The 17,468-nt window shown below is 39.2% G+C and overlaps 1 protein-coding gene across 1 annotated transcript in view; it reads right to left on the reverse strand.

Annotated features, from left to right (window-relative positions):
* LOC125238863 (probable nuclear hormone receptor HR3) overlaps positions 1 to 15,467 on the reverse strand; it is a 243,604-nt gene extending 228,137 nt beyond the window's left edge. The window contains exon 1 of the mRNA XM_048146334.1: positions 15,319 to 15,467. Coding sequence (XP_048002291.1) covers positions 15,319 to 15,337 — 19 coding nt within the window. The 5' untranslated portion in view covers positions 15,338 to 15,467. The remainder of the gene's footprint in view (positions 1 to 15,318) is intronic.
* Between the last annotated feature and the right edge of the window lie 2,001 nt (positions 15,468 to 17,468).

Raw genomic sequence — 17,468 nt, forward strand, 5'->3', positions numbered from 1 at the left:
CACAATTCACAAAGGTTATTGACACCGCCATCTGTGGACGAGTAGCGGCATCTTGAAAGTAAAACTACGACGTACAATCACCATGTCTATAATATTCACCACAAGTACACGTGGCACTTCATTCAGTTTTTAACCTTATCAAGTTACAAGAAGATCTATAAAAGAGTGTCGATTTAATGTGAGTATTATGAATTTTTAGCGTATAAAACTGCAGTCACGTACGGCAGCTAACGGCGAGTAGCCGAACTAAGTTCGATGACCCCCGAATCTCCGTTATGCAACTCTTACTGTTATGGCGTGGCGGACATTTTAAAAATCGAACAGTTTTTTTTTTCGACGAACCTCGGTTAGCCAAGGTCATTGTCGGGAATAGTTTTGTTTTTTAAAGATATCAGTTTCGGTTGTCTGGGCTTTTTATGAACATTAAAAAAGTTAATTTTTTTTAAAAAGTTTTGTGGGAAATGTAATAACCGTTTTTTAATTATATTAATTACTCTGGGACCCTGGGGCTTTAATAAATGCGGGACTAATTATCTGTAAGAATACCCCATATTATTTATTTATTTCTTGAATATTGACATTTTTACATAATTTAATAAAATTTTGTGGGTAGATGCTTCTTAAAATGAGAAAAAACTTAAATCCACTAAATATCGTCGAAATCTTACGTAACAAATAACTTTAACAGTCCTGGGTTCGAATCCCGGTAAGGGCATTTATTTCTGTGATGATCACAGATATTTGTTCCTGAGTCATGGATGTTTTCTATGTATATAAGTCTGTATTTATCTATTTAAGTATGTATATCGTCGCTTAGCACCCATAGTACAAGCTTTGCTTAGTTTGGGGCTAAGTTGATCTGTGTAAGGTGTCCCCAATATTTATTTAAATAAATCGGCTACCTCTTTTTTATAAGATAGGAGGCAAACGAGCAGACAGGTCGCCTGATGGTAAGCGATCAGTGCCGCCCATGGACACCCGAAACACCAGAAGTGTTGTAGGTGCGTTGCCGGCGTTCAAGATGGGTGTATCTGGTTAAAGATTCCTAAACCACACAATCTAGGAGTACATTCCGCACGTGTTCTGAATTTTTATCCCAACACGCTCAAGTGAATGCAAATTATATTGCTTTACTTTCCCAAGCGGTCAAATATTACGACTAGTATAACGGTATCACAGATCGCCTCAAATAGACAGAGCATCCAACTTCAAATTTAAAAAATAAAAAACTTGACGACCGGTCTGGCCTAGCGCGTAGTACCCTGCCTGTTAAGCCGCGGTCCTGGGTTCAAATCCCGGTAAGGGCATTTATTTGTGTGATGAACACAGATATTTTTTCCTGTCATGGGTGTTTAATTGTTTATGTATTGTAATTATTGTATATGACATATATACATCATGAGTCCTGTCATGAGAGTTCCGTAGTACTCAGTCAATCTGTGTAAAACTCTTCTGTAATATTTATTTAATTATAGTAAATAACTGCTTTAGCCAAGTAATATAACTATGAAAAAGGATTATATCACGTATAATTAATTTCAGTAGTCGACTGTGGGATATGGGTTAAATTGTGACGTAGGCGAGAGGCTGGCAACCTGTCACTGCAATGTCACAATTTGGATTTCTTTCAAGCCCTTTTTGCCAAGAGTGGCACTGCAACTTAGTAGTTCAAGTGCTCTGCCTACCCCTTTATGGAATACAGGAGTGATTATATGTATGTATGTATGTATAATTAATTTTATGGGGTTCTATGTAATCGTGTAAGATACTACTCAATCGCTCTGCTCAAATCGTGGCATTTTACCAGTAAAGTACATAATATGTACATAATATGTACTTTACTGACATATTATGTAGGTATGTCTGGAGACCACACACTCTTTCGCTTTATAATGCGGTGTCTGTAATCTGTGCACGGGCAACGAACTCTTTGGGCTTTTAATAAATAACTGGTTACCGATAACTGGTTTTCGTTTTTGAATTGGCTAATTCTATGAATGCTGGGATGTTTAAAAAAAGCAGCATTCTTTTTTTTCTATGTTTTTTTTTAATCTATCTCTTGAGGTTATTTGTATTTTGTAGCCATTTGGAATGTTTTTATTTACAAAATTAAAATTTTGAAAAAATCGCCGACCGCGACATAGTAGACCGATTTTCATGAAACATGGCTAAGAACACTCCCGACTAACTCAGCTTTCAGACAAGAAAGAACTAAATCTAAATCGGTTCATCCGTTTGGGTCTTGGGAGCTACGACGCACACACACATGCACACAGACAGACAGACAGACAGACACGTCAAACTTATAACACCCACTAGTTTTTGCGTCGGGTGTTAAAAATACGGAATCTACAGACTGTCATTAATAAATATTAACTGCAATTGACACTTAACATCACATGCGATTTGCGTATTAAACACGTAAAAGGGTCCGTAGCTTGCATAGATCCCTTTACGATGGAACACCACATTTAGAGTTCAATGACCCTTGCCCAAAACTGCACCGGTCAGATTTGACGATAGAATGTCTAGACGCGTTTCGACTTTTGTTTTAGCTTGTTAACATAATTTGGTATTGTAGTGTTATAAAGAAATGAGTGGAGACAGAATTTATTCCGGTATTAAAATAAGCATGCGATGTTATCTACACAGTTTGTTGAGTAAAATAATCATTTTTCTATTTGTTTAAGTGCAAGTTACGGAAGTAAGACGTGCAAGTTACGAAAACTTTCCAATAAAATAGAAGTTTTCTTGAAAATGTCATGAAAGTTTCACAAGAAATGTAGGAAATTTAAATTTAAGAAATTGAAAGTTTCAATATCCATACAAAAATGAGGAGTGTTTCAGAATTTTTCCTATCTTGAAAATTGAAAACTTCGCAATTTTGGAAAACCTGTCACTGCAAGTGCAATGTCATAGTTTTGTTATCTTTCAACCCCTTGATTGCTAAGATTGGCACTGCAACTTGGCAGTTTCATGTGCTCTGCCTGCCCCTTACGGGAATACAGACGGATATGTATTTATTTATGTATTGCCAGGCTGTACATTTAATACCTTGGCTGTATGGCACACGACCTTAGTCATCTGACGGTAAAAAGCAAAAAGCGCGGGAGCGGCCATCTTGGATCGCGGCGTAACGGCGCCGTATGTGGGTGAGTCCGTTAGAGACGTCAGTGACGTCACACGAGGGATGGGACACGCATTCTCACTATCGGTGACAAAATGCATTTATTCGGTACAGATGTAGTGCGAAAAGGGTTTCCTTCGTATTTTTCCGGAAACGTTCGTATTTGTCATGCTAGTTCAGTCAATTTCAGTACATCTAGTACTGAGACTGACTGAAATAGCATTACACGTTCGTACATTTCTGTAACAATACGAAGGCAAATCTTTTCGCACTAGATCTGTATTGCTTCGCTACGTAAATATTTAGAACATAAAAAGAGGGCGCCACTTTTAACATTAACCGTAACATTTTTTAAGTAAAATGGCAACATGGACCACAATTTTGTATGGACATTGTTTAATTCTATTTTATTAACACGCTTTTATTAGGTCGTCGTGTATGTAACTATGTATGTAATGGAATCTAAGGAAGCTAATTTAACCATCTTCTAGGAGTCGTAGCGTAATGAAAATTGGCAGCTATATGTAGTTCCGATGACAATACAATAATATGGTACTGTTGAGCTGATCTGATGATGGAGTCGGAAGATATGAACTGGAACTACATGATGGAACATCGTATCATAGCCGTTTTTGGGTTTCTTAGAAAAGTCTTGTAATGAACTTTGACTACAATTAGGTTTCAAGGTCTGATGATGAAGCCGAAAGATATGAACTGGAACTACATGATGGAACATCGTATCATAGCTGTTTTTGGGTTTCTTAGAAAAGTCTTGTAATGAACTTTGACTACGATTAGGTTTCAAGGTCTGATGATGGAGCCGGAAGATATGAACTGGAACTACATGATGGAACATCGTATCATAGCTGTTTTTGGGCTTCTTAGGAAAGTCTTGTAATGAACTTTGACTACAATTAGGTTTCAAGGTCTGATGATGGAGCCGGAAGATATGAGCTGGAACTACATGATGGACCATCGTATCATAGCTGTTTTTGGGCTTCTTAGAAAAGTCTTGTAATGAACTTTGACTACGATTAGGTTTCAAGGTCTGATGATGGAGCCGGAAGATATGAACTGGAACTACATGATGGAACATCGTATCATAGCTGTTTTTGGGCTTCTTAGAAAAGTCTTGTAATGAACTTTGACTACGATTAGGTTTCAAGGTCTGATGATGGAGCCGGAAGATATGAACTGGAACTACATGATGGAACATCGTATCATAGCTGTTTTTGGGCTTCTTAGAAAAATCTTGTAATGAACTTTGACTACGATTAGGTTTCAAGGCCTGATGATGGTGCCGGAAGATAAGAACAGAAAAAGGGGGGGGAGGCTCGAGGGGGAAGCATGAAAGAAAGATCAACGTAGTATTTAGAATAAGTTGGGTTAGCGTTTTCTTGTGACCTTTAAGAGGAAACAAAGGGGGGCTCGGGGGGCGAAGCCCCCCGCATGAAAGAAAGATCAACGTAGTATTTAAGATAAGTTGGGTTAGCGTTTTCTTGTGACCTTTAAGAGCAAACAAAGGGGGGCTCGGGGGGCGAAGCCCCCCGCATAAAAGAAAGATAAACGTTGTATTTTAAATAAGTTAGGTTAGGGTTTTCTTGTGACCCTTTAGAGTAACGAAAAGGGGGCTCGGGGGGCGAAGCCCCCCGCATAAAAGAAAGATCAACGTAGTATTTAAAATAAGTTGGGTTAGGGTTTTCTTGTGACCCTTAACAGCAAACAAAGGGGGCTCGGGGGCGAAGCCCCCGCATGAAAGAAAGATCAACGTAGTATTTAAGATAAGTTGGGTTAGCGTTTTCTTGTGACCTTTAAGAGCAAACAAAGGGGGGCTCGGGGGCGAAGCCCCCGCATAAAAGAAAGATCAACGTAGTATTTAAGATAAGTTGGGTTAGCGTTTTCTTGTGACCTTTAAGAGCAAACAAAGGGGGCTCGGGGGCGAAGCCCCCGCATAAAAGAAAGATCAACGTAGTATTTAAGATAAATTGGGTTAGCGTTTTCTTGTGACCTTTAAGAGCAAACAAAGGGGGGCTCGGGGGGCGAAGCCCCCCGCATAAAAGAAAGATCAACGTAGTATTTAAAATAAGTTGGGTTAGGGTTTTCTTGTGACCCTTAAGAGTAACGAAAAGGGGGCTCGGGGGCGAAGCCCCCCCGCATAAAAGAAAGATCAACGTAGTATTTAAAATAAGTTGGGTTAGCGTTTTCTTGTGACCTTTAAGAGCAAACAAAGGGGGGCTCGGGGGGCGAAGCCCCCCGCATGAAAAAAGATCAACGTAGTATTTAAGATAAGTTGGGTTAGCGTTTCCTTGTGACCTTTCAGAGCAAACAAAGGGGGGCTCGGGGGGCGAAGCTCCCCGCATAAAAGAAAGATCAACGTTGTATTTAAAATAAGTTGGGTTAAGGTTTTCTTGTGATCCTTAAGAGTAAAGAAAAGGGGGCTCGGGGGCGAAGCCCCCGCATGAAAGAAAGATCAACGTAGTATTTTGAATAAGTTGGGTTAGCGTTTTCTTGTGACCTTTAAGAGCAAACAAAGGGGGCTCGGAGGGCGAAGCCCCGCATGAAAGAAAGATCAACGTAGTATTTAAGATAAGTTGGGTTAACGTTTTCTTGTGACCTTTAAAAGCAAACAAAGGGGGCTCGGGGGCGAAGCCCCCGCATAAAAGAAAGATAAACGTTGTATTTTAAATAAGTTGGGTTAGGGTTTTCTTGTTACCCTTAAGAGTAACGAAAAGGGGGGCTCGGGGGCGAAGCCCCCGCATAAAAGAAAGATTAACGTAGTATTTAAAATAAGTTGGGTTAGCGTTTTCTTGTGACCTTTAAGAGCAAACAAAGGGGGGCTCGGGGGGCGAAGCCCCCCGCATAAAAGAAAGATAAACGTTGTATTTTAAATAAGTTAGGTTAGGGTTTTCTTGTGACCCTTAAGAGTAACGAAAAGAGGGCTCGGGGGGCGAAGCCCCCCGCATAAAAGAAAGATCAACGTAGTATTTAAAATAAGTTGGGTTAGGGTTTTCTTGTGACCCTTAACAGCAAACAAAGGGGGGCTCGGGGGGCGAAGCCCCCCGCATAAAAGAAAGATCAACGTAGTATTTAAGATAAATTGGATTAGCGTTTTCTTGTGACCTTTAAGAGCAAACAAAGGGGGCTCGGGGGCGAAGCCCCGCATAAAAGAAAGATCAACGTAGTATTTAAGATAAGTTGGGTTAGCGTTTTCTTGTGACCTTTAAGAGCAAACAAAGGGGGGCTCGGGGGGCGAAGCCCCCCGCATAAAAGAAAGATCAACGTAGTATTTAAGATAAATTGGATTAGCGTTTTCTTGTGACCTTTAAGAGCAAACAAAGGGGGGCTCGGGGGGCGAAGCCCCCCGCATAAAAGAAAGATCAACGTAGTATTTAAAATAAGTTGAGTTAGGGTTTTCTTGTGACCCTTAAGAGTAACGAAAAGGGGGCTCGGGGGGCGAAGCCCCCCCCCCGCATAAAAGAAAGATCAACGTAGTATTTAAAATAAGTTGGGTTAGCGTTTTCTTGTGACCTTTAAGAGCAAACAAAGGGGGGCTCGGGGGGCGAAGCCCCCGCATGAAAAAAGATCAACGTAGTATTTAAGATAAGTTGGGTTAGCGTTTCCTTGTGACCTTTCAGAGCAAACAAAGGGGGGCTCGGGGGGCGAAGCTCCCCGCATAAAAGAAAGATCAACGTTGTATTTAAAATAAGTTGGGTTAAGGTTTTCTTGTGATCCTTAAGAGTAAAGAAAAGGGGGGCTCGGGGGGCGAAGCCCCCCGCATGAAAGAAAGATCAACGTAGTATTTTGAATAAGTTGGGTTAGCGTTTTCTTGTGACCTTTAAGAGCAAACAAAGGGGGGCTCGGAGGGCGAAGCCCCCCGCATGAAAGAAAGATCAACGTAGTATTTAAGATAAGTTGGGTTAACGTTTTCTTGTGACCTTTAAAAGCAAACAAAGGGGGCTCGGGGGGCGAAGCCCCCGCATAAAAGAAAGATAAACGTTGTATTTTAAATAAGTTGGGTTAGGGTTTTCTTGTTACCCTTAAGAGTAACGAAAAGGGGGGGCTCGGGGGGCGAAGCCCCCGCATAAAAGAAAGATTAACGTAGTATTTAAAATAAGTTGGGTTAGCGTTTTCTTGTGACCTTTAAGAATAAACAAAGGGGGGCTCGGGGGGCCAAGCCCCCCGCATAAAAGAAAGATCAACATTGTATTTAAAATAAGTTGGGTTAGCGTTTTCTTGTGACCTTTAAGAGCAAACAAAGGGGGGTTCGGGGGGCGAAGCCCCCGCATGAAAGAAAGATCAACGTTGTATTTAAAATAAGTTGGGTTAGGGTTTTCTTGTTACCCTTAAGAGTAACGAAAAGGGGGGCTCGGGGGGCGAAGCCCCCCGCATAAAAGAAAGATTGACGTAGTATTTAAAATAAGTTGGGTTAGCGTTTTCTTGTGACCTTTAAGAGCAAACAAAGGGGGGCTCGGGGGGCTAAGCCCCCCGCATAAAAGAAAGATCAACATTGTATTTAAAATAAGTTTGGTTACGGTTTTCTTGTGACCCTTAAGAGCAAACAAAGGGGGGCTCGGGGGGCGAAGCCCCCCGCATGAAAGAAAGATCAACGTAGTATTTAAGATAAGTTGGGTTAGCGTTTTCTTGTGACCTTTAAGAGCAAACAAAGGGGGGCTCGGGGGGCGAAGCCCCCCGCATAAAAGAAAGATAAACGTTGTATTTTAAATAAGTTGGGTTAGGGTTTTCTTGTTACCCTTAAGAGTAACGAAAAGGGGGGGCTCGGGGGGCGAAGCCCCCCGCATAAAAGAAAGATTAACGTAGTATTTAAAATAAGTTGGGTTAGCGTTATCTTGTGACCTTTTAGAGCAAACAAAGGGGGGCTCGGGGGCGAAGCCCCCGCATAAAAGAAAGATCAACGTTGTATTTAAAATAAGTTGGGTTAGCGTTTTCTTGTGACCTTTAAAAGCAAACAAAGGGGGGCTCGGGAGGCGAAGCCTCCCGCATGAAAGAAAGATAAACGTTGTATTTAAAATAAGTTGGGTTAGGGTTTTGCTTGTTACCCTTAAGAGTAACGAAAAGGGGGGCTCGGGGGGCGAAGCCCCCCGCATAAAAGAAAGATTAACGTAGTATTTAAAATAAGTTGGGTTAGCGTTATCTTGTGACCTTTTAGAGCAAACAAAGGGGGGCTCGGGGGGCGAAGCCCCCGCATAAAAGAAAGATCAACGTTGTATTTAAAATAAGTTGGGTTAGCGTTTTCTTGTGACCTTTAAAAGCAAACAAAGGGGGGCTCGGGAGGCGAAGCCTCCCGCATGAAAGAAAGATAAACGTTGTATTTAAAATAAGTTGGGTTAGGGTTTTGCTTGTTACCCTTAAGAGTAACGAAAAGGGGGCTCGGGGGCGAAGCCCCCGCATAAAAGAAAGATTAACGTAGTATTTAAAATAAGTTGGGTTAGCGTTTTCTTGTGACCTTTAAGAGCAAACAAAAGGGGGGCTCGGGGGCGAAGCCCCCGCATAAAAGAAAGATCAACGTTGTATTTAAAATAAGTTGGGTAATGGTTTTCCTGTGACCCTTAAGAGCAAATAAAGGGGGGCTCGGCAAAAAAGAAATACTTTAATTTTGTTTTGAATTAGTTGAAATGTGCCAATATTTTCTAATCGAGTCAAACAAAATCCCACTAGCTGAGAGCTTCAAAACAATGTATGGCGAAAGTATGTCTCTCTAATGTCTTCAAGAAGTCCGCGATGGCACATGTCTATATTGTCTATCTTTTACGGATAACTTACTAGGTATAAACATTTTTATGATAATACCGTAATAAGAAGGTAGCCGCTAGTTATTATTAAGTAGCAATTAGCAATAAGTACACGTTAAGCCACAAATGGCATGTAAAATCCGCCTACTTGAAATAAATTTATGTATAAATGTTAAAAGTATTTCATTATTAATGACTAAAAAGTATCAAATAAATTAATAGTTTAAAAAACACTATAAAACACGCTTTTATAAATGCACGTTAAAGCCAAAAATAAATTATGGATCGTTCAAGTTGTCTCTATTTGTGAGCTGAAGTTTAAAAACTATGTGCTTTTAATTATAATATTTGATTGTAAAAGCGTGGGGCGCTGGAACAGGAAAGACTTTCTTGTAAACAAATACTAATCCGAACTTCCTGGCGAATGAAGTTGCATAAGAACATAACGTTTACATATGCCGCCTAAGGGTTACCAAAGAGAACCAAAGATATCTCGTCCACGAACAAGAACTCTGCATCCTGTCACTGTAGACACTTTCCCCTTTTGTACTTTGATTACCGGAAAAAAGCGGCGTTCTAAGTGTCGGTGACTGTCGACTCTCCTCGCTACTAGCGCATATTTTGTCAGAGTTCGACAAACTAGTACCTACTTTGAACACTGACTTTTAATTGATTTGACTGTTTAATGTAGAACCTACTAGTCATGCTGCAACTCCAGTTAGCGCGTCAATCTGTGTAACCTCCTTCCCGTAACATAGCATAATTTGATTTATCAGCAAGTTATACAAAAAGTCTTTCCTGTTCCAGCGCCCCACGCTTTTACAATCAAATATTATAATTAAAAGCACATAGTTTTTAAACTTCAGCTCACAAATAGAGACAACTTGAACGATCCATAATTTATTTTTGGCTTTAACGTGCATTTATAAAAGCGTGTTTTATAGTGTTTTTTAAACTATTAATTTATTTTTTCTACCCACATACTATTTTATGTAAAAAATATGTGTTTGAATATTTTTATGAAGTAATGTATTATGTGGATGAGTTTGAGTAAACCAAAAATTTGGCGTTAAATAAAGGCGTGGTATTCAAAATTGGTGACAACTAGCCAAAAAAATTAAACGGTCCGACACATTATTTCATTGCTATTCAGATTCTTAAATTTCGTTACGATTGATTCAGTTTTGAAGGAGAAAACGGTCAAGAGCGGAAACTTGTTCTTAATGGATTTTTTTTTTCGATAAATCTAGTTAATAACACTAGTATATTAATAACACTAGTATATTAAACTAGAATTCCTAAATTGAAAGGGGCTACTTTCAGCATTTTCGCTCCTAAAGAGTCTTAGTTAATGACAATGATGATTGTGATAGCATTTCAAATGGATGTTTATTTGCCATATGACAAAACAAATGTGCAGTTTTCATCGATAAGTGTCACATGCGATGCGATAGCACAAGTACCGTTGCTTACGTCACGACGAAAGGGATCGCGGCAACGGTACTGAGGGCCTACCGCGAACGACGAGTTGCATCAAGCCTTTTGATGGCCAGTCTGGCGTAGTGACTAGTGACCCTGCCAGCCCATCCTGGGTTCAAATCCCGGTATAGGAATGAATATATGAGTACAGATATTTACGGCACACTTATTTAAATTTTGCATGACAATCCTCTTTTCACTGCTGTTACATGTAAGCTGTTTTCGTAACCTATAGAAGACGTTAGTTAGGTAAAGTGGGGTAAGCTAGAAAAAAACGGCCGTAATGCTTCGTTATACGGAACATATTTCATCTTTTTTTTAATACTACGTCGGTGGCAAACAAGCATACGGTCCGCCTGATGGAAAGCGGTCACAACGCAACTCAAGGAGTGTCACGTGCGCGTTGCCAACCCATTAGAAACTTTTACACTCCTTTTGCTATGTCAAGTACTAAGGAGGGTTCGGGTTGCCGACGACTCAAAGGACAATAGACGGAACTCACGGAACAAATTAGTTTCTAGGTCCTTCCGTCACCAGCAAACCACACTCTCGTGGCAACCTTACTCACCGGCAGGAACACAACACTACGAGTATGTTACCCCTCCAGAAAAACCCTTAAATGTTCCTCCACCTTAACTTACATAGTCGTTATGATGATGATTATGAGTCGTTGATTTCCATACTCTTTTTAGAACTTCATTCTGCAAAAGCTTTTCATTAAAAAAATAAATCTGTATGACTGATTATCACCTCATTAAGTTATTTTTGCTTCCCTATCGAAAATGACAACATAGTTAATACCTAATTATTTACATATATGTTAGCAATTGTAGTATGACGCACGACCAGGCATTTCTGCAATATGATATTTGTTTTGTTTACCTTTTATATGAGAGATCATTGAACTTTCAATAAACGTTTGAAACTTAGCGTAGGTTCACATGAAGCTGTGGATTTACTACACTAATACCTTTTTAAATCAGCTTCTTTGGGATTTTAGTTTTTTTTAATACTACGTCGGTGGCAAACAAGCATATGGTCCGCCTGATGGAAAGCGGTCACCGTCACCTATGGACGCCTGCAACTCAAGGAGTGTCACGTGCGCGTTGCCAACCCATTAGAAACTTGTACACTGCTGTGTTAAGTACACAGCAAAAAAGAGTGTACAATAAGTTCTAAGGAGGGTTCGGGTTGCCGACGACTCAAAGGATAGACGGAACAAATTAGTTCCGTAGGTCCTTCCGTCATCAGCAGACCGCACCCTCGTTGAGCTCTGGCAGCCTTACTCACCGGCAGGAACACAACACTATGAGTAGGGTCCAGTGCTATTTGGCTGTGGTTGAAGTACATATATTTCATCGTGGGTTAAGAATTTCACCACCTTTCTTCGCGTGGACACCCACGGTGGTGAAATTCTAGTAGAAGTTATATCTGTAGGATATGGGTTACATAAAAAATAAACGATTCATAATTATGTAGATAACCACAAAATTAAAATTTTGAAAAAACCCCCGACCGCGACATAGTAAACCGATTTTCATGAAACATGGCTAAGAACACTCCCGACTAACGCAGCTTCCAGACAAAAAAAAACTAATACTAAATCGGTTCATCCGTTCGGGAGCTACGATGCCACAGACAGACACACACACACAGACAGATAGACAGACATACAAACAGACAGACAGACACGTCAAACTTATAACACCCCGTCGTTTTTACGTCGGGGGTTACAAAATAGGTATACTCTGATACTAGGAAAATTCAGAAACAAAAAGATAGAAAATTAATATACAAAGTACGTTTCACGTATAATTTTAAAAGGCTCCATATTTTCTCTATATTCTGAATCAATACTGTAGAGTTTTTAATTTTATTTCAACAAGAAATTATGAAAAGTTATTTGATATTTTTATGTGGAAAATATCGTAATTTTTGGAATTTCCCATCACTCACAGTGACCCTAAAATATGCGGGCAATATTCTAGAATGTATTACCTATAGTTTTCTATGCAGACTATAATAGCGTATCTTCTATTCAATAAAAAAATATAAAAAAAGTTTTTTTTTAACTGACATGACATCGCACAATTTACACTTAAAGTTTGTATATACGATCAATGTTGAACAATTAAACTATAATTAATATAATGTGGCAATATTAAATAGAATCTATAAAATCAACATGTGATTTGATAGTTATTAAATCTGATATGTTATCTATTCGATAAAATTTAGGAAACTCAAATATGAAGAACATGTAATTAGTTTCATAATTAACAAAATCGAAGGAATTCTAGTGTCATAATAAATGAGGTACTTAATCAGAAAGGATCGCGTCCTACAGATAACTGGAATAGTTCAAAATACACTGAAAAAAGTCTAATAAATTATTTGTTCAGTCCTCCGGCCCGGCCGGAAAGCGCCAAATTTCAGGTCACTGCTCTAAACGAAGTTACCGCTTCCTGGCTCCATCCAACAGTAAAATAGTATACACATCTTGGTTAGTCGGTAAATAAGAAAACTTTAGATCATATGTTTGTTGACTAAAAAGGCTGTGCATAAGATCCGAGTTGCACAGAGAGCCATGGAGAGCGCCATGCTCGGTATCAAGATTCAAGATCGGGTGAGGAATGCCGAGATCCGTCGTCGCACCAAGGTGCTAGACGTGGGTTTCGTCATTACCAAACTAAAATGGAGTTGGGCGGGACATGTTGCTAGGCAGAGTGATGGCAGATGGACTAAAATGTTAACAGAATGGTGGCCGCTCACAGATGTAAGAAGCGATTGACATCCGTTAGCTCGTTGAGTGGACGACATCCGGAAAATTGCGAGACTAGCTCAGGCCCCGTAGCCGAATGGCATTTCTCCGACGCCAAACGAAAGCGATACGCCGCTGGCTCTGTCGCGCCAATACGCAAGCGCGATAGAGATAGATATCTACTAGCGCTTCGTTTCGTGAGCGTTTCGTGAGCGATTGTGCCATTCGGCTAGCCACCCAGGACCGGGACAAGTGGCGTACTATAAGAGAGGTTATGCTCAGCAGTGGGCGATAAAGGGCTGATATGATGATGATGATGATGATGATGTTTGTTGACTTCGGTTCCGCCTCGGCCTTTAATTACATGTGATCATTACTGGCATATATGTATTTAATATATGCTATTTGGGAAGTATATTTTAAATATATTTTGACGAACTGAAATAGATACCATACACTAAAGAAAAAGCGATCAAATATAATTTATATATAGTAGTGTTACTACTTAAAAAAACAAATCAAAAAATATTTAATAAAATAATTTGATTTGTTCATACATCGGTATATTTTGACGATTATTTTTTTCCCCAGATTTTTTTTTATTTAGATACTAGCTTTTTTCCGCGGCTTCGCTCGCGTTAGAAAGAGACAAAAAGTAGCCCATGTCACTCTCCATCCCTTCAACTATTTCCACCTAAAAAATCACGTCAATTCGTCGCTCCGTTTTGCCGTGAAAGGCGGACAAACAAACAGACACACACACTTTCCCATTTATAATATTACTATGGATTATTATCAGAAAAAGGTACACTTATAACCGTACATTAGTAACCCTATTAAAACGGACTAACACAAATCTTGAGCAGCGACCTTGACTCCCAGAGTCCTATTTCAAAAACATCTAATAGATTTTTTTATTCTTAACCTACATGATAATTATTCGTAGGGCACTGGGGCACACTTGACAAAAAGCGGTAATCATAGCTTATGGACTGGATGCATTGCATTTTGAGATGTCAAGGTGAATGCCGAAGCCAATACTTTATAGGTCAAGGCCAATCGATGCACTGTAAGGACGAGTTAAGGGTTAAATGCGTTTATGTTTACATAGTAGGTATTCAATTTTTCATTATTCTACAAAGAAACACATTATCAGCATGACCTTGACAATGATTTGTACAAATTTTAATTTTGACACGCTGTCAATAGACTTAAAAATGCATGATGCATATTTTAACGCTCATTTATCAGATATCACATAGGCTTCTATGCAGAGGTTACGGTGACCGCTTACCAACAAACGAGTTCTATGCTTGTTGTTATGATGACTAAACCTATCAGCTGAAATTGCTTCCAAATGAATATAAAACAAGAATTTCTTATGTAAAAGGCATTCCAAAATCAGCAAATATTAAGAAAAATTAAAAAAATGATCTTAAAATCTTATTAGGACTTTCTACATTATTACGAATAAATAAACTTAAAATAAATTACGTACTCGCAAAAAGTTTATAAAGATATCTTAATTAAGTTTAAGCTTTCAAAGTAACTTATCAATCGACACTTACTTATTTAAACAAGCTTTCTTACTTACAATTGCGTAAGTACATTAAATTTAACATAATATACATAAATTGAATTAAAAAACTACATCAATTCATGTAAAGTGTGTGTAAGTTTAAAGTTTTTAGTTTCTAGTTCAAGGTCATTGCCCTCAGTGAACAAAATTTTAAGTCAAAAAAATTCACATATCACTATGGATATATTTGTTTGTGTTTACTGTATTTCATCATATAATGTACATTGTTTTATATTTAAATATTAATATCATATCACTAAAAATATATTAATTTGTTGTAATTCTGTTTTTGTGTGAGACCTAGGTTAAATTTACCATTTTATGTTTATTACGCCACTTCTAAAAGAAGTTGTAAAACTTTGTAATAAAAGATCTCACAAGCTTCGCAGTAGTTTCTAAACTTTAAAAATATCCATATAAGACGTTTCTACGTACGAAGTCACGTTAAAATTATTAATTTTACTCATCACGAATCTTTGGGTTAAATATAAACATACGTTTTACGCGATTAAGTCCCGTTTTCATTTAATAATATGAGTGAAGATCGTGTTCTTAAAAACCGCCAAAATACTTCAATCAAGTTTAAAAAAAAAGCTAATAAAAAAAATCGATTAAAACTCACCTCTAATAGTGCTCGGCATCTTGTATCCTGTCACAACACTATTCCAATTTTAAAAAGTTAGACACAATCCGTTCACAGATTATCCGTTCGCCGCCATGACACTCCGGACCATAGACACAACAGTTTTCGCGCGGAGACGTGCAACGACAGTGGTGTTGGTTACGGTAATGTTTTTTCGCCGGTACGCGCGCGTGTAACTGTATTTTTTTCGTGCTAACGGTGCAGCCGGTTTGATGGAGTCCCGTGAAGAAGTGGGACATAGGAGACCTTCAGCGCTCATACTATCTTGGGGAGATCTTTTACCAATTGCAGATGGCGCTATCTGAAATTTTGACAGGACGAAATAGGGCATTTTCAAAATTTGGGACCGCTAATTGGGGTAGCGTAAGTTGTCAGATCTCGCTATCAGTTTTGTGACGACAATTAAGCACAAAATTTGTCTAAAAATTTACTTTTTTTACATTCTGAATGTAGATTATTCTTTAAAGTTTATATAACAAAAATAATATTTTTATTGAAATTTGATGCTTAATTATCGTCACAAAACTCGTCGCCGTCAAAAAAGTTAATTTTTGTTAACAACTTACGCTAATTGGGGTGTCCCAAATTTTGAAAATGCCCAATAGTATTTTTTTTCTTGCTAACGGTATAGCCATTGTAGTCGGTTCTGATGAAGTCCCGTCAAAAAGTGGGACATGGGAGACCTAAGTTCAGACACTAGTCTTAGGGAGTTATCTTGGGTTACCAATTGTAGATGGCTCTATCTAAAACGTTGACAGGGCGAAAACTTTGTTTTGTTTTTGACCCTTAATAAAGAGCTTCTGGTCCATGAAGGCGCTAATGAAGGGCAACCTTCCACTGACACTAAAGCGCAAACTCGTCGACATGTGTATCCTGCCTATCCTAACCTACGGCGCCCAAACTTGGTCGTTAACGGAAGCCGAAAAGTCCCGACTCAAGGTTTGCCAACGAGCAATGGAGCGCAGCATACTTGGAGTTCGTAGAACCGATCGAGTTAGAAACACTGAACTGCGCTCCAAAACAGGTATAATAGATGTGGGTGCTAAGACAGCCAAACTTAAGTGGGATTGGGCAGGGCATGTATGCCGGATGCACCCGGAACGGTGGGCCAAAGTGACGACTGAGTGGTTACCGCAAATTAGCCGGGGCAGAGGACGACCAAAGAAGAGATGGCGGGACGACCTCGACGTATTTTGCAGAGACTGGCAAGAGCGGGCATCAAACCGTGAGGAATGGAGAAAGGAAGGGGAGGCCTTTGCCCAGCAGTGGGACACCATATAGGCTATTAAAAAAAAAAAAAAAAAATATTATAGGACATTCTTACACAGATTGACTGAGGCCCACGGTAAGCTCAAGAAGGCTTGTGCTGTGGGTACTCAGACAACGATATATATAATATATCGCTTATTTATCGCTTAGAGCGTTTATTCATTATCCGATCCGATATCGGATGCAGGAAGGAGGTCAGAGGCAAAAATCAAGATGGCGCCTTTAATATATAGGATATCGGTCCTACATCCGATCGCGATATATGAATGTTACAGAAAAAAAGTTTAGAGATCACATGCTGCCTTATGAAATGAAATGAAATGAAATGATATGTATTATATTGATATTTAAGCTTTAAGCCAATAAGGATGAGGGTGCATTTTTAGGAGCCAAAAACACTGCGTGTACCTATGCCTAAATGCGTTTTTCAGCACAGAGATCGCTCTTTCATTTCGACATGACAAAAAATGTAAAACTTTACGAATTAGTGCGGAAATAAAGCACCATATGTACTGAAATAGTATATTACGATAAAAGTGCGTAAAAAAGGAAGTCCTTTTCGCACGTGTATCGTACGACGTTTTTCAGTACAGAGGGCCCTCCGAAGTTTCGACCTGACATATAATGAACCACTTCTCGCATTAGTGCGTAAAAAAACACCATCTGTACTGAAAAAAATCTTAAGGTACACTACAATTGGTTCATAAATAGGAACACAACACAGCATAGTTTCAATTAGTAATCTGGAGGCCTTTCCCGAGGAAAAACATCTGCACGAATTTAGGTTTCTGAGCACTAAGTAATTAGGGATAGGGATAGGGATAGGGATAGGGATAGGGATAGGGATAGGGATAGGGATA

Source organism: Leguminivora glycinivorella, chromosome 24 (assembly GCF_023078275.1).
Source record: "Leguminivora glycinivorella isolate SPB_JAAS2020 chromosome 24, LegGlyc_1.1, whole genome shotgun sequence".
Taxonomy (NCBI): Eukaryota; Metazoa; Arthropoda; class Insecta; order Lepidoptera; family Tortricidae; genus Leguminivora; species Leguminivora glycinivorella.